The sequence below is a fragment of the Salarias fasciatus genome, chromosome 14 (genome assembly GCF_902148845.1).
Source record: "Salarias fasciatus chromosome 14, fSalaFa1.1, whole genome shotgun sequence".
Taxonomy (NCBI): domain Eukaryota; kingdom Metazoa; phylum Chordata; class Actinopteri; order Blenniiformes; family Blenniidae; genus Salarias; species Salarias fasciatus.
Window position 1 is genome coordinate 16,361,356 of NC_043758.1, and position 18,254 is coordinate 16,379,609.

The following is an 18,254-nucleotide window of genomic DNA, read 5'->3' on the forward strand; positions in this document are numbered from 1 at the left end:
GATAATGTGCTGGTCATGGCAAACCTCTGTGGACAGACAAGGGTGGGGGAGACATTTATAATGCAACACTCGTTCCGCTCAAGATGAACAAATGTGGGAAAAATTGTGTCAGTTGATACTGATGGAGCTCCAGCTATGATGGACACTTGCGTCAGTGTGTCTGTCTGGCCTTCACACCATCTGAGCCAAAGTTCAACGCAGTGGTAACACACCCGGGATGCCGTTTCTCTCATTGAGCAGTTTCACACTGATACATTATTGTCATTCCACTTTGATTCCAGAGATCGTTGATTTTTGTGAAACTGTGAAAAAGACGTTGGGTTTGATTTTAACATGAATGTTTGTCTTGGAATTCCTGAGATGATTGTTTCACCTTACGACAGAAATACATTTTTCCTCCTTTCTTGTGGTTCTTCAGATTTAAATTTAGAAATAAAAGTGTCCTGAGCCCCTTCCAGATACTGTATATTTGTTCTGGATACATGACAACTCATGTTTTGCTTTATTCAAGTATTCATTTTATGTCAAAATGGAACATACATTTTATTTTAGACTTTAGTTTTGTTGTTTTGAATAATATGGTATTACTGCATGTGGCCTAACCGACCTCAACAAATGAACCTTTGAGTCACTGAAAAAAAATCTTTGCGGCTCTTTAAGGTTTGTATTTGAGTAACTGTGCTGAGGAATCTTAATGTTTTTATTCACTAGGAACGTGATAAAAGAGGCTTATGCTGGAAAAAGTCTACCTGCTTGAACAGAAGAAATAGATATACTTACAAACTAAATTAAAATCCATGTTTATTTAAGCTTCACTATCAGGTAGAAAGCTGCAGCTTTCAGAGGAAGTCTTCTGTCCAGTCAGGGGGGAAACGAGAGAACAGTTCAAAATAGTTCAGTCAGCCTGTGAGCCCTGGACTGCCATTAAAACAAACAGAGCAGAATAAAAAGATGGAGCTGGATAATGGAAATTTTAGAGAAAGGAGCAGGTCCGCTGAGGGTAGAGGGATCTGAGAGAGAAGGACAACATGGAGAAATGCACAGCATGTTCTTCCTCCTAACTGGACTCTGCCGAGTGCAGATGGGAAACATTTTCTGTCACAACTGCTGGGGTGACGGGAGGGTGACTTTCTCTAAAGCAGAGTAGGAAGGTGAGATGCAGTTCGGTAGATCAAATACATGAAAAGCAGCAAGTGAAGAACAAGGAGGAGAGGAGGGAAGCCAAGCAGCACACAGAATTAAGTTTCACACAGGAAGATTAACAGTCACTAATCATGGAGAAAAAGAGTCACTTTTAAAAAGATGGCTGTTCTACAATGATCACTCATACCAAATGAGTCCCACACCACACTAAAAAGCCAGTCGCTGTTACAAAGAGCTGAAAGTGACTTTTGCGAGTTCAGGCGGTGACGGAGCTTTGCTGCTTCGTCACGTTTCTGACTCTTTCTGACTTGTGGACATTACAGATGAGCCGAATGTGGCAGATGTCCTTCAAATGGTGGGACACTTTTCTAAAAGAGAAGCACGAGCGGCAGAAACTGGTAGAGACACGAGGAACACACACCTCCGTCCTCCCGTATATAGACAAAACTGAGTCACTGTGAAGGTGGAAACACATCTACACAGAGACGCTTTAGGCATTTTTTCTCTCCTTTCTTTATTGTTTTTTAATCCTGGGGCATTAAGTGTAAAAGAGAACGGGATTTCCATGTTAGGAAGAGACGTAGCAACAAACAAACAAAGCATTGCTCTTTCTCACAACCCCAGTTTCAAGGCCACAGCAGCCTCCCACACTCGGCCCACACAACGGCCCTGAGAAAGAAAGGACTTGATGGCAGCGCCGCCTCATTCTCGCCAGTCTCACTTCATCAAAGTTGAAAGAAATGAGAGACATTTTCTGAAAATCTGCTTCATGATTCACGAATCACCTTTTGTCCTTTTTGAATAAGTAAGTGATAATAACTTACATACCTCCACATGAGAAGATGTTGAGAACTTTGTGTGTGGGAATGTGATAGTTTTAAAAATATGAGAGTTATCTAACGTTTGACAGTTTTAAAATGTGCGACAGTTTTAGAATCAGACTGAGTCCAGGAGCCATGAAAACTTTACAGCTTTTTATTATGACTTTGGTGAGACATGGAACTAACATCATTTGAAATTGTCAGTTTCATTATGACTGACTTTGTTTAATGATCCTTTCATTCAATATGCCCGAACACAGTGCTTCCAAACCTGTGGTTCACACTAACTTTTATAGGATTTATCAGTATTAGTAGTTGATTACTTTTGCATTATGCAACATTAGACTTCTTTGTTCAGGATGTTTTGTATTTGTGCAGCTTTTGGAAGACTTTCTAATGGTTGTTCTCTCGCTACTTCGTCCAAGGAGACCCTCAGTCTGACACTCCAGTTTCTCTCTAGGTACAGTATTTCTCATAGTGAGAATGAACTATTGTGCATCTGCGCTGAGAGATTAAGCGTTGCATTTGCCACAGAGTCAACAATGTAGAATTATAGAGTGATTGTACACAAGCCGGTCGGCATTTCCCACATGATTCAGCCATTGAAAGCGCAGCCTGAAGTGTCAGAGATACTGCTGACATTGAACTGGGGACATCCAGAATAAAAGAAGGGAAACGGGCGCTAAGCTTCCAGGGCTCCATGTAACTTGATGGCACTAAGCCCTAAGGTGAGGAAAATAATACTGTTACATAAGCTCAGTGTTTCTGCGTCCCTTAGGGTGGCTCTGTTCTCCTTCGTGTCACTGTAATCGGGTGCATATGCGCGTGTGGCTGCATGCGATGACCACGTCCATGACCCCAGTGACCACATAACGCCATGACCATCACTTTTGTTCGCAGTGTCCTCTGGCTGATACTGCAAAAACAGAATATTTGTCTGTAATTAATTAAATTAAAAGTTACAAAATGATATCCTGACAGATTACCAATACCATATCCATCAGGTGAATGTGAGAAGTCATCCAGAATGATGTTACAGTGTTGCACTCTGAAACACTCTTTCCTTAGATTTTCCTGTTTCCTTGCAGTAAAATGAACGCGAGGGAGAGATAATATGTGACGCCGGACATTAAATGAGCCTGTCGTTACTGAAGCTTTGTCGGAGAGCTCACTGAATGGTCTGAACAAGGTTAACTGTGACACTGCTCAGTTGGAAGGAAATGGTGTGACAGATGTCTGGCAGTCGTGTTGACAGTGCTGCAGTTCATCTGCCACGCTGTCCCGACAAGATGCCAAAGTTGGACAAGCTTTTTTTTTTTTTCCCCATAATGCAAAGTTTATACGACACATTCAAGCAGCTGGTGATGAAAAATAAAACAGGAAATTTCGAAGATAAAAGAAGACAGTCGTCTTCACCTTTGTGGTGCTTGTAGAATAATCAAAATATCTAAACTGTAACAAACGGTTTTTACACACAGAGGCTGCATCGCCTTTGATGGATGAAAAACAGAGGAGCTGAAATGTCACTGATGACGACCACTCCATATCCACAGCATGCTAAACGTTTGTTTGGCCTGCAGGCTTTTTGACTTTGTATTGAGCTTGAATCACGTTTGAAGATCGCAAAAGTTTTGGTGAAGGGCGAAACTATCAAAATTTCAGAGCCTAAGAAATAAGGACTGCAACATTTTCTCAAGTAATCATCACTATATGATCAAACAGAACCAACACGATGTTCATCAGTAGTGTTACGTATGGAGCAACTGTTTTCTGTTTAAGTTTAATCATTTTATGCGTGTTATGAACCTCATCAGTGTGTCCATAACAAGCACGAAGCAGGCTGTTTAAACTGCATAAAGTTTCTGTCTACTCCACTGAGCTTGTTGTCAATCCTGAGATCAGGCACACAATATCACCAGTGATCATTCGAAACAAGTGGCAAACATCAGATAAATGAAACGTGTTTCGTACCTCATCTGTTATCTGTCCCCCAAACGTCACCCACGTACCTGCAAAGGAAAAAAAACAGTCAGTCAAACATTAAGGGGCAATTTCTTTCCTGTCAGTCCTCTGCATGTGTGTGTCTGACGTCCTCCAGTAAACACGACTGATCCTCCGGTGGTGACACCAGTTGATGGAGGCTGTCCAGTTCCCCGGAGACAGAACCAGCCCGGCAGCAGCTCGGGACTGAAGGATCCTCCTGTGTGAGCGCTTCAACCGGCAGCTGCAGGCTGCAGACCCCTGGGTTAAGGCCAGCACACACTACAGGATGATCAGGCTGAATTTTGCCCTGATCTTCTCCTCCCAATCGAAGCCGACAAGGGCCGATTGTCGGGAGTATGCAAATGAGCTCGGGTCCGATCTTCGTGTAGTGTGTAATGTGTTCCGACAGATTTTTTTCCGGTCGGAGCCGCTCAGGAGGCGTCAGAAGGGGAGATCGAAGATAATGAACATATTTAATATTTCCGATTGCAAATCCAGTGGTGTGTGGTGCTCCGAGAGGCGCCGATCAGCTCCGAATAGAGCTGTCCACACCCTCGGAATAGAGCTCCCTGATTGGCTGAGCAGCTCCGTCTCACCAAGGTGCTGCTGCTTAAAAAAATCCCCTCTCAGCTGTCAGTGCTGGAGACATGAATATATGTCTGTTAAATATATTCACTATACATGACAGCGAAACAGAAAAGCCAGAGCTCCTAAACTCAGCCGTGCAGAAAGTGATGGTTATTCCTCAATAACTTTATCGCTGGATGAACTGTATTTCCTCGATTCAGACTCAAACTCCGATTTGATGCATTCATCTGCATCTCCACCAGTCCTGCAATAATCCCAATGTTTTAATTAATCTCCATTATTAACCATCACTAAAGAACGGGGAAAAAAAAATAATAAAACAAAATTTTCCGCTGAGATTAGAGTAAGGAGTGAGGAAACACATTATGTCAAAGGAAAGGAGTGTGAGGTCTCTTGATTGCCTCATTGCTTTGATGAAAACCATAGAACACACAGCAGTAGTGGGATACAGCCTGCTTTATAGGAAAAAAAAAGATTTAACAGGAACTGACCTATTACTAAGGATAAGTTTTACAGCAAGCGTTACTATTAGTTTGAGTGCGGTCATGGTCTACAAACCATTTCTTCCCATATCCCAACAAATAAAAGTTGTCGGGAGCCACAAAACATGTTGAAAGTTCAGAGGAAAGATTCAGCTCAGTTCATTTCAGTTTGTATTGCCTGTAGGCCAACTGGTGTTGCAGCAAAGTATAAAAAAACATAAATAATGCACAAACACACAAACACAATTTACAGCACTTAAAAGGGATAAAACAGCGTCCTGAAACAACATCAGGTAGAAGTGACTCAACAGAATTGAGCCTTTTTTTTGCACGATGCAGTTATTTTTAACAATTTACACCATTTCATCTGTTTTATCCGTTTCATATTTTTTTCTTTTAATCTATTTGAATTTCAGTAAATCAGCCTCATTGGCACTAAAATGAAATGTGTGCTTTAACTTTGAATGTAACTATTTTTTCCTGGGTTGTCTGTGTGTGTGTGTGTCTTTTTCTGCATGTCTCTCTTCATTGCAAACAATGCTGATCAGCCACACAGAGACTGAGCCACCCGCCCAGAAGAGACACTAAATCTCCACCACCTTCCCTCAGAGAATTATTTATGCTGCTTTATTGTGCCAGCAAATGTTTCCAATTCTGATTGTGTCAAAAACTGATTCAGCTATCTAAAACCTGTCCTGCTCTGCCAGACAGGCGGGGGAAAGTGAAACAAGTTTTTGTACCTGAAGCCTGCCTGCTGCTAACCCTTTAATGCAGTGAGGATTATGTGCGCAATGGGAATTGCATGGAAATCTGGGCCTCCCAGACAAGATATGAGGCAGTTTACATTTTGAATCTGGCAGCAGGTCTGAGCGCACTCTCAGCACATTTCTGCTGAACAGAGGACTTTAAAATCTATTCTATCACACGAAATGAGTGTGGAAAACAGTTTATTTATAGATCATGTGATGAGAAGATGGATCCAGAGAAATTGTTATGTTTCAGGTCAATGTGGATGAAAACTGACGGCCCTGGCAGTGGAGGTTAGCGAGCATTAAGACCACTATTCAAACCGAAGAACCACTGACAAAGTTAAGAGCCAAGAGTTGAATAAACAGCGAGAACAGATGTGGAGGGTTAAAGCTGACGTGGTTTTCATCGTGGGAGAAGCAAACGGACAATCTGCTAGACAGAAAATTAAATTGGCTTTCAAGGAAAGGTGGAGGGTCACTCTACTACTTAACACGTTTATAGTTAAATATCGAGGTTTATTTCACAGCTTTGTTATAAAATGGTGCAAAAATTATACAGATTGAACTGTAAATAAACAACAGAGTACTCAAAGAAAAGCAGGACTGAGAAATGTATGGTACATATTTTCTCTTCTCTTCACTGTTTTCTCTTTGTATCCACCTGTTGAATGTGAAAACTGTCTGCGCTCCTCTCTTCCTCCATGTGCCCACACTCTCTTCCACTGAAATAGCTGATAAACTGCAGAGACACGGGGCAGAGAATGAACACTTGGCCATCTGCTCACTTCAAACCAGATGCTACAGCATGCATTATTATGGTATACAGAGCCATATATCACTTTAACCGAACAGGGAGGTGGCTTCTGGGAGGAGTGCTGGGATTCAGTGGAGGAATAAAAGATGTTGTTCAGACCAGTAACCACAGCAACTTCAGCTCCACCTGAAGTGCAGGGATCACAGGTTATTCAGTTTGTCCAAACCTGAGAGCGCATTTCTTCATGTTTTTTTTTTTTTGTTTTTTTTTAAATCAATGTGTTTTGCCTTCAGAGGTGCCAAATCATGGCTGAACCCCACTCCAAACCGAGTGGTGCAAATTCCCCCTTGTAAACAAAATACTTGTCCATCATCATCTTTAGTAACTGTACTGTGACGAGTCCTGTTTTCTGCTGCTCCATCCCTCAATCCATCAGTAGTCAGAACAGGCTGACTGACAAGTTGACACCGTGCCATTAGAATGTGACTTAAGTTTACATTCATTAAAAAAAAAAAAAAGATTTTATAGCTTTTAAATTAATAATTGTTGGGAAACCCCTTTCCCCAGGAGTTGACCTCCAAACCGTCTCCAGCATGGTGAATACTGAATCGCAGATGACGATGTTTGGTTTGAGCCGGAGGCTCAGCGAGGGATGAAAACCCCGCAGAGCTCTAATGTCAAGGCCACTGCTCTTCCAGGCTCGGCTTAGTTCTCTGCCTGATGGAAATTAAAGCCCTTCCAATGACAAGCAGCTCTTTCTTTCTTTCTTTCTTTTTTATTGGCAGCAGCTGGTAGAAAGTGAAAAAAGAGTCACTTGATGTTGCTACGCAACAATAGTAAATCTGATAACCTTGCAGCGCCTTCATCTGGAGCTGAAAAGTGTTCAATGAGCAAGCTCAAACTGCCTCTTAGTGAAGCAGCAGCACAGTCCTGTGCAACGTCTCTATTAATGGTGCAGTATTATATCACCGTGTCCTTGGCTGGCGCTTCACTCCCTATGCAGCTGCATTTTTCTACTTGTATCCCTTCGTGTTTCGATATAATCTCGGCACTATGTCCTCACACATCAAGTGCTTCAGCTGGTGCGTCAAAGGAATTCAGGGAAAACGGAAGTCAGACATACAAAGAAAGAAAGAAAGAAAGGGAAAAATGTGAATAATATGATGAGACTACATGGACAGCAAGTTTATGAGAGGAGTAGCTTTTTTTCTTCCAGCTTTGTGCAAACCTATTAAACCTAAATCTAGAGTGCTGAATGCCGTCTGGTGCCTGGCAGCCAGATAGATGGCACACATTTGGACGCTTTTTTTTTCTGTGGCGTCTCAGTTTAATCAACCTCCCGACTCCCTTTTTCAGCATTTTCACTTGTTTTCTTGGTCATAACGATTCTTTTGTTTGTTTTCTGTTGCATTGTGGGATTAATTTACAGCTCCAACAAAAACACAGGATGTCGCTCTGAGCTGGCTATGCTCTGAAGAGACACACAGAAATGATAGTTTGAATGCATCGGCAACCTGAGAAGTTATTAACGCTTTTTTAACATATAGTTACATTTTTCTGTGTCTCTCCGTGTTTGCCCTGTGATGGCCGAACTCCAACCCACACGACCTTGATTTGGAGAAAGTGGTACAGATGATAAATCACATGAAGTTTGAGTTATGAATGTAATCTATTTATTCCAGCTGTGTTGGCCTCCATGTTTAAAGAGTACTCTTGAAGGCAGTTTGTATTTTTATATTACAGATACAGGCTTTCAGCCTCTCTCCTCTTCTTAACCATCATCCTTTGCACCTATTTTCAGTTTGCCTTTGTCTCCTGTACTTCACTTCAAGTCTTATTGATTTCCTCCCTCCGTCTCTGGTTATATTTGTCTGCCTCTGTCTTGTCTACTCTTTAGACTCCTTGCAGGCAGTGAACACTGCGGAAAAGTACAAAAAAAAAAGTTTCTCACTCACGTACAAGAAACACTGATAACTGAAAATGCTTCAAACACATTATTTAAAGATAGTTGTCAAACAGTGTTTTATCTTTTTATCTTTAATTGCATCATATTTTGAAGTTCTATGATAATAAACTGCAGTCAGATTGTTGATAGAGAATTAATCTCAGTCTAAGATAAAAAGGGATTTGTTCGTTAGTGGTCAGAAAAAGGGTTTGAATTTTTATTGTATCGATGTGAAAAAAGGAGAAACAAAGGCAGCTGATGTGTGAAGATGCCCTCTGTACTCAGAGTGTATGAAGGAATCATTAGCATGCTGGACCACAAAGACTTTTTGAGGGTTAGGCTGGAGAACAAACCTAAAGAGGAAACAGATGAGAGGGACCGAGTTTTTTTCTGAAGCTGAGGGAGAAGAGAGCGTGTTGGTCCACAGCGCTGCAGGACTTCATAGACGGGCCACTTTAAGAGTCTATCAATCAATAGTGCTGCATCAGTGCAGCAAGCATCCAGGAAAAAGAAATCATTCCTGGACCACGTGAAGAGAGGATCTTCTGAGAGGACCGCCAAAGAAAAAAGTTTTGGGCCGCACACCGGCGTGTCGAAGGTTCAGCTAATGTTGACTCTAAAACCTGCATCTGCATCGTTTTTCTTGTTTTATCAGCAATTTGGAAGTCACTTTTGCAGTTACCAGCACCTGTTCTTGCCATATTTTTTTTTTCTGACCAATTAGTGAGATGGGGTGAGTGGTGACAGCAAGGCGGAGTCCCTGCCGTCTCCCACGTAGCCACCAGGCTGGGACAGCAATCTGCCACAGCACACGATTTACGTGATGACTTCACCGATCACAAATCAATTACGATCCCCCATCCTCTCTTTCTGAGAATAATCAATGTTTTTGAAAAATCAATTTCATTTCCATTAACTGGTGAGAGGTTTTTTCACATTAGCAGAGAGAATTGTTGTACCGCATGTGACATTTTGAAATGCATTTAAATTGCACTTACATTAAATCACAATGTGCTTGAATGCAGAATGAGTGAGGGAAATGGAAATGAGGGATATTAAATTGACATTCACAATTTGTTTCTTTATGGTAATAAATAAAAAAAAAAAAAAAAAAGGGATTTTAACAAGTACACAGACAGTTTCAGAGTAATGCCGAGATGCTTCTCTTTCAGAGGAATTGCCAAAGAAAACAGGGAATATTACTGAGCTGTGCGGCTGCTGTGTAAAAACTGTTACTTTCTGGGATTTTTGTTTGCAGTGCCATCTAAAAGTGTTATTATTCTTTTGTGATTCTAATGTTTGTACGTGCATGCACGAGTGCGTGCATGAAGGCATGTTTTCAAGCAATCCTGATCTTGACCAACTGACACACTTTGTGAGAGCAGCAGCAGTGATAAAACCCAGTCGGACGTATCAGCAAAATTTTTTGACGTGTTTTATGAGCAGCAACGTGGCAAATAATAATCTTGAAGAGGAAAACAACAACTGAAAAATGAAGTCCTGTGTCACAACTACACATTGAGAATAGCCAAATCCAGATAACGGGCTTTTGAAATGAAGATTTTTGCACATGTTGATTGTTCCTGTCAATACTGAACGCTGTGCTCACTGCTAAAAATCCACACATTGAAGAGTCTGAAGAGTTGAAGAGCACACACATCCAAACACTGTCATGTATAAACAGCCTTTCATTTAAACACAGAAATGTCAATGCCTCATCATGATGTGAAAACTAGTCGTAGCCACAAACTTTTGTCCACTACACTGATTCAGAGATTCTGTGGCAGTACTTGTTGGCAAAGCACATTCAAACTATTACCACAAACATTATGAGGTGAAAACCAAGTACTTGTTGATGAATACTTCGAGAATTGTGAGAGAAAACATTTAAAAAATGCATACTTAGATGCAGACGACTCTAAATCCTGAATGATGACCACTTTCCTCCACTATATACATGTGATGCGGGTAAAAGACCATCAGAGTTCAATGTGGATGAATCAATGCAACCAACTGAAAATCATTCAGTTTGCTGAGCAAATTTGATTTTTTTTTTATCTAAAATAGAACGTTACAGTGACTACAGCAGAGGAAAAAGAAACTTTGAGCATAATTGGTCTTTTCTGGAAATGTACGCTGTTCGAAATGACTAAGGAATTGCGCTAAATGGGCCAATTTGCCAAAATGTTGAAGTATCCCTTTAATAACTGTAATAAAGATAGAAGAATGGAAGAGTCTCACCATAATACTAACTTAACAAACAAAAAGGAAATATACTTTTAATCTTCAGTCTTTATCTTTTGTCTTAATCCTGCTTTTCTTCTACATTCTTTTTCATCTCGGTATGTTGGAAATTTTTTTTGCAGTTCATCTGTGAAGGTGCGCTTAAGCTTAGGCATTTTCCGTGCTCCGCTGTCTGAACAGCCCCGTCTGCTCTGCTCCGTCTGTGTTTGTGTGTGTGTGTGTGTGTGTGTGTGTGTGTGTGTGTGTGTGTGTGTGTGTGTGTGTGTGTGCGTGCGTGCGTGCGTGCGTGCGCGCGGCACACACACACATCATAGTATTATCATAGTATTGTGTGCAAAGCGCTGGTCAATTTACGTTCACGTGCTATAAGAAACAGTGAACCCCGGACATTTCCTTGAATTTAAAAAACCCACCCGGACGCCCCGGACAGGACGTAAAAAGTGGACATGTCCGGGTAAAAGAGGACGCTTGGTCACCCTACCTCAGTCTATTCTGTTGTGAATAATAAAAATGGCAGCAATCGTTTTTCCAAATGTTACTTGTTCATGCAAAGGTCAGCTTGCTCCTTTGCTGCTATGTAACTTTTTGAAGTTTTATATCAATTACACACTGAGGTTAGCCGAATTTGACATTTTCAAAGTGTCTAAAAGCAGTTTTGGGTGTTTTCAGTGCCACAACAATAACAATTTAGGAAGCCAAGATAAAATCCCCTCAGGAAATGCTAATAAATCACACCTCAACCTGAGCAGTTTTAATGTGATGTTTTAATGTGAAAATGTTTTTTTTTTTTTTTGCTGTGGCTTGAAAGTGAGGCTCACACGCAGGATTAGTGGCTGCTTGAATGAAGTATGAAAACAGACGCTGGCTATTGTGAATGACGGGAAGCGGTGAATTTCTGTAGAAAAGACAGCTAAACAATTATTGAAATGAGGCTGTGGCTGGTGACTATTCCACTCTTCCTCTCCAGGCATCCTGCTGCAGCTGCAGATGGGCTCGTCAAATAATGTATGACGAATGGAAAAAAATAAAGAAAAGACTGAGCCTGAGTTCAACATCACTGAGAAATTTGTACAGCAGAACTGTGAGAATTTCAGTACAAAGGGCACAAACACGACTCGCTCGCCTATCTTCCTTGGAGTGAAGCGATGAAAGAGCGTTTAGCACTGTGCTCCCTGCCTTGTCTCTTCCGGCAGCATCACGTCTGCCCTGGGCGCAGCGTGTGGCGGGCAGCTGGCATTATGCTGACCTTTCCAACACCAAACAGCTCAGCCAGCCTGACTCAGACATCTCCGTCTGGCATGAGCCACCCGGGGCGGCGGCGCTCACAGTGACCCCAGGAGCCAGACGTTACACCCCGAGAAAATAAAGTTCTGTACGGCTCCTAAAAAAAAAAATAAATAAATAAATAAATAAATAAAAATAATAATAATAATAATAATAAAGCAAAGCTCCTTTGGATGCAATCTAAGAATCACACAAGGGAAAATCCTTCTACTTCAGTGTTATAGTGCTTTTTGTTCAATAATAAATTCAGATAGATAAACTCCCAAAAGATAAGACACAGGGCAAAAAACACAGAGTAAACTGATATAAGGGAGGAAAAAAAATTTAATTTCACTCATGAATAGAAATATGACAAGTTATTATTATGTGGCCTTATTCAAAAGTTCCAATTCAGCATATCTGTCAGATTTACCCTTTAAAGCTGCAGTCAGCATAAGAAAAGTATAGTCTTAAATCACTTCAGAGTCCTTTTCACAGTAAAAATTAACATTATATCTGAATATTCTACACTGCTGAAACACATAAAACAAAACATGAAGCAAGCATGTTGATATTTGTAATATTGAATATTTAACCTCATAAAATGAGAATATTTTCTGCTTCTACTTCGTAAGTGCTTAGCCTGCCTACGGGCTTCGCAAGTGGCACACCTCCATCTCTGTCCAATCCACTGAGACTATACAAAGCTCGACGCACCAATCCCCAGCGCGCATGGTGCAGTGAAGGGCTATTGAGAATATTCCTGTGTGGAGGGATGGCCGCCGGTCTCCGGAGTGCCTGCCATTTAGGACTCCGTTCGGCTGTGCCTCCTCCCCTGATCCTCCGCCTGGCCTGGCGGAAAGCCCGTGCTGCCGTTGGAAAGGGACAGGCGCATGGCGAGCTTCCTGGATCGTGGCTACGCTAGTGGCAACCTGACGTTCGCCCTAGCCAATAACATGACTTTCCTCCTGGGTTCGGAGGACAAGATCTGCCACGAGAAGTCCCAGCTTTCCCCCGAAGACATCGTGGAAATCCAAAATACGGCAGAAGTCCTGATGCGCATGTGCAGAGCCATTGCCCTCAGTGGAGGCCGCGTCATGGCCAACACACAGCTCGCCATGAGGCACCTGTGGCTTGGTCTGTCTTCCTTGTCTGACAGGACCAGCGTCCTGGGACTCCCTCTGTCCACCTCTTCTCTTTTTGAGCCTACAGGTCTCGGTGGCAGCTATTCACATCGTGGTGCTCGGAGAGGGGCTTGGACCCGGTCTCCTGCGCCGTTGGTGGAGTTTTGGAGTTCCTCCAGGCCCTGCTGGACAGTGGTCGCGTTGCATCCACCCTGGCGTTGTTTGCTTCGGCCATCGCAGCGGGCCACGACGGCTTCGGCCGCTTCTCTGCACGCAGCCACCCGCTTGTGAAGCGGTTTCTGCACGGGGCGTGTCGGCTGCGACCACCCCCCAGGCATGTGGTCTCTCCGTGGGACCTCCACGTGGTGTTGGAGGGTCTTAAGGGCCTCCCTTTGAGCCTTTGGAGCAGGCGGAGGACCGCTTTCTCTCCTTCAAGGCCGCCATCTTGTTAGCGCTAGCATCTGCCAAGAGAGTTGGGGATCTCTGCGCTTTGTTGGTCCACCCATCCCCCCCCCCCCCCCCCCCCCCCCCCCCCCCCCCGCCCCGCCTGCCGCTGTGTTTTCCGGCCAGCGTGTATGTGTGTCGCTGCAGCGATGCTTCTGTACGTCGTGGGTTGTGCTTCGTCGCTTGGATGCCCGCCTTGTCCTTTGGGAGTTCTACGGCTGTTCTGGACGTACGGTTTGTTTACTTCCGTCTTACGCACCAATCCCGTCAGCAGGCCAGCTGGGAGTACATTCATCGACCTACGGCCTTCGCCTTGGTGAGTACCACTAGCGAAGCCCGTAGGCGGGCTAAGCACTTACGAAGTAACTACTAAGTCACAACAACAGATGTTATCATATAGAATATCAAGATGTTAAATAAAAGTTGAGATATTAGACAATGTTTAGAAAAGTTTATCACTATGTCTTTGAAGTACTTTTCTTTGTCCTTAAAATAAACATTGCTACAGTTTTTTTGTGTTCACTATATTGATAAATTCCCCTTTTTTTTTGCATTTAATTAAAATGAAAAATCTTTAAAATTTTACTTCAAACAACAAATTCAGTTCAAAGACAGGTATGACCAGAATTTAATGGATTTTATTTTGTGAATTCAAATGAACAAGAGCTGCCAGTGAATAACGTTTTGAAGTATTTTGTAAAGTGGTTCCAGCTGAGACTGCAAAGAAGCCAAAAACAGTTCCTAGAAGACTCTATATGAGCATGAGAGCCACTGAGCTTTTAATGGGATGTGAACCGGCGGAACAAACCATCACAGAATCAATGTCTGAAGGAGACTTTCCCATCAGAGAAAGAGGAGCAGCCAACCTCTCTATGCATGATGGGATGAATGTTCCAACGTGAGGTTGCACTGATACGGATGCTTCGATACAATAATATTCAAAGCTGCTCATTAACTCAATCTGAAAGAGCCAAAAGGTAAATGAGCTGCAAATTTGCATTGGCTTTGTGCAAATTCGTGATCTGATTGTAAATTAGCTGTTGGCGAAGGAGGTCAACAATGAAGTAATTGAATGCATGCTAAGTGAATGCTAAACCCAAGCCAACAATCTCTGATTTACTCCCGGCTCAGCACTCGGATGCACTCAGTGTGATGTGCGTCCAGTTCACACAAAGCTCGTGTTTTCATGAGGAGCTCAGGTCTGCTGATTATGCACAACTGTTGTTGATGGAAGCTGTGCCAAGCTGAGCAAAGTAGATTGAGCCAGAAAGGAAATAGAACCATGAAAGGTGCAGTAAATCTGTCAAATTTGAACAGATAAATAACACTAAATATCTCATGTGGACGGATCATGCTTCATTTTACTCACTGCAGAAGTCAGTATAAAGCACACTGGATGTTGAAGTGTCAGCAATAAAAAAATGTGAGTAAATTAATAGGCGTACAACACAGATCTGTCAACATTTTTAGAATAACGCTGAGAATGGTGATTTCATTCTTAAAGTTTCGTTTCAGTACTCTATTAGCGCACACTCTGAGGAGAACAGGCGTGATGATAGCAGGTTATGCATAATATACTTTCAGCTGCCACCATAATCCAGAACTAATGAAAAAGGTGTCTCAATTATCTTCCGACAATACAAACAACAGAAATTTATTCCTTCAGAAAAAAAATAAAAACAATATTTCCCTAGTTTGCTCACCAACTTTCTCACAATGTAAATAACAATTCTGCTCTTGCTGAGAAGCTTGATTGAAGTGGTATGAATAGTGTCAGCTCACACCATCTGTCACGTGTCAACATCTCACATGGTGAGGTCGAAACTTTACAGCACTGAAGAAAAACGAAACAACCCCCTCTTTCTGCAAGCACTTCAAGACAGCGGGGAAGAAGAACAGGAGGAAACCTCCGACAGAACCAGACGGTGGGTGGGCGGCCATCTGCCTCCGCTGGATCGGGTGAGAGCACCGCAGAAAAGGAAGAGTCTGTATGTACAGTAATTTAATAAACAAACACACATTAAACCAGCTCCTCTCAACTTCTCTTCTTCTCCAAAATCCAACAGCCGAGTTTATTAGGAGAGATCGAAACACGTTTCGGAGTCCACTCACACTTTAAAAACTTAACCAGGTCAGGCCTGTGGAAGCTGGAGCGCATCCAGAAACTTACCGCAGCACGATTCAGCGATATTTAATGTCAAGCATCACAAACGATGCGTTCGCCAGCGCACTAAAAATAGCCGGCGCCTTGTGCCAAATGTGCTGATTGAGTTTAGCTCGGCAACAAAACGGAATGGAGCGACTGGAAAATAAGACCCAGAAGAAGAAATCTGGCCAAGATGAAATCCGTGAGTGGATTTACGTCAGATCAGTAAAATCATTTTACCAGATCCTCACAGATCTCACTCTGCAGTACTACCATGACTTTATCATTAATTCAATAGTTGTGAATGTGCTAATAGAGTTCACAGCATCAGGTTACTCGACTGACTGAACTGCAAAGCTTGATTTTACTCATTATAGGCAACATGCCTGGTCTTCCTAATGTGCTGGCCCTGAGTGGTGTAGGAGGCCTCTTGAGAGCATAAATGATTTCTTCATAAACGTGATATCAGAGTGTGTGAGAGAGGAATGGATCGGTGGTTTCAGGCTGATTTCCAGAAGCAATAACAGAAAGAAAATCAATTTTAATGACAATCAGTTGGGTAAGACGTTGAGTTTCGTTGAAGCTTCAAAGACTAAATCTGACTTCATGCATAAATTAACCACGCATCTCAGAGCATGTTTTAGTCATTTGAAAGTCGAGCAAGAAAAATTACAGAGCCAGTCCTTCTAAAACCCTGAACCATTGGGCATTTCATGAGGAAAATAGACTTTGTTGTTGCAAAGAAATACATTATTACATGAAGGTCATCTGTTTCTCCAACATGCTGTGACTGTGCCGGGCTGTAAAGACTCGTCAGTCAATCAAAAACAAAAAAGAAAAAAAAAAGACTACTGATTAAATTTTTATGTTTGATTGATTGTTTTTGTGAATCAATTATGATCAATAACACTTTTTTACAGAGTGTCATTTCCCATTTCCCAGTGTATGTTTCAGAAGAGTCACTGAAGTCCTTGGAGATAGACAGAAAAAATTAAAAATAAGTGTAGTAAGCTGAGCTGCAGATGACAAGTGGTTATTTTGTCAACTTCGCTGGAGAAGACGTGCTGCAGTGCAAACACACACAGCGGTCTGCCTCGCTCTGTTAGCTGCACTGCTAAATGTTCTGCTTGGAGGAAGTCAAGAATTTCCAATTTCTTCTGCAAAATTTAAGCACCAATTCGCACAAGTCCCAAATGGCTTTTGACTCCTCCACTGAGCTGCTGCGTAATGTTTTTAAAGAAAAACAAGCCGTTTGTGTCATTGTCTTACTTAGAACGACCTGCTAAGTTTTGAAACAGACTCTGTGACACATCAGCATTTTACAAACTTCACAATAAGAGCTACATCATTTGAATTTGATCACAGCTACATTTCCCCCTCACTCACTTGACGATGCTTTACCGTGTTGCAGGCTGTCGACTGTTCAGTCACTCTGCAGTTTACCTAGTAGTTGATGTGTGCTGTTAAGCTCCTGACTCTGATCTCAGCTTGAGTGTCCTACAAAGAGTTCTTCCACTAAAAGGCAGGAAACACACACACACGCACACACACACACACACAAACACAGTTGTTGTTTTAAGAGCTTTTCATGGTGACGGGAATAGAAAAACTGGCCATGGGTTGTTTGTGTGAATGTGTGCGGTTGCTTGTGTGTGTGTGTGTGTGTGTGTGTGTGTGTGTGTGTGTGTGTGTGTGTGTGTGTGTGTGTGTGTGTGTGTCTTTGTGTGCGTGTGTGCTGCTTCACACTCTCATACTAAATATTGAAGCTGAGTTGAGGGACGGTTTGACTCTCTGGTATGAGAAGTGAAAAACCTTTCTGAACAGAACACCACACACACACACACACACACACACACACACACACACACACACACACACACACACACACACACACACACACACACACACACAAAGTCCTCTACTTAGACCGCAACTCAATACCACCTGGCGCGTATGTGTGTGTTTGAAGCAGTAAAAAGAGGAAAGAGAATCCCACAGATTTGTTGATTTAACAGGAACACAGAGTGAACTCATTAATTCAATTCCCAACCTAGTTTTGACTTTAATGCTGTTTATGCTGGGTTTTCTGTAATTAATCTCATGTCCCAATTAGGTTTCATAACTGGCAAAATGGAAAAAAGGCTCATTTACTTTACGGATCTCTATCTATTTTGCCGTATTTCAGGAAAGTGCTGTTTTGGACTCTGCCTCTCGCCTGCTCTGAGCTGACGGAGGCAGGTGAAGCTGTGTGGGTTGTGAAGCACAGTGCTGTCTACTCACCCAGTCCTAAGCAAGACACTCTCAGTCCTGATTTTCCAAGGTTCCTACAAAAAACAAGAAACAAAAAAAAAACAACGATATCAGATCTCTAACCTGAACACACACATTTTCAAAAAAGAATATTCTGGACGATGTCTGGGGGTGACGCTTTAAACCCTCACAACCTCTGCTTGAATAACCTCCAAAAGTATAATTCAAACGAAATTTCAACCGGTGATAGATTAATCGTGGTATGCAGCGTGACGAAGAAAGACAGCGAAGAGAATAACAAGTTGGCCTTTCATTTTT

The 18,254-nt window shown here is 42.3% G+C and overlaps 1 protein-coding gene across 2 annotated transcripts in view; it reads right to left on the reverse strand.

The window, feature by feature from the left end:
* Positions 1-18,254, reverse strand: part of kcnab1a (potassium voltage-gated channel subfamily A regulatory beta subunit 1a) — a 110,658-nt gene that overhangs the window by 16,308 nt on the left and 76,096 nt on the right. For both annotated transcript variants that reach the window (XM_030108371.1, XM_030108372.1), the window contains exons 2-3: positions 17,967-18,010; positions 3,936-3,973 (exon numbers count right to left, since the gene is read on the reverse strand). In XM_030108371.1, the coding sequence (XP_029964231.1) occupies positions 3,936-3,973; positions 17,967-18,010 (82 nt within the window). The remainder of the gene's footprint in view (positions 1-3,935; positions 3,974-17,966; positions 18,011-18,254) is intronic.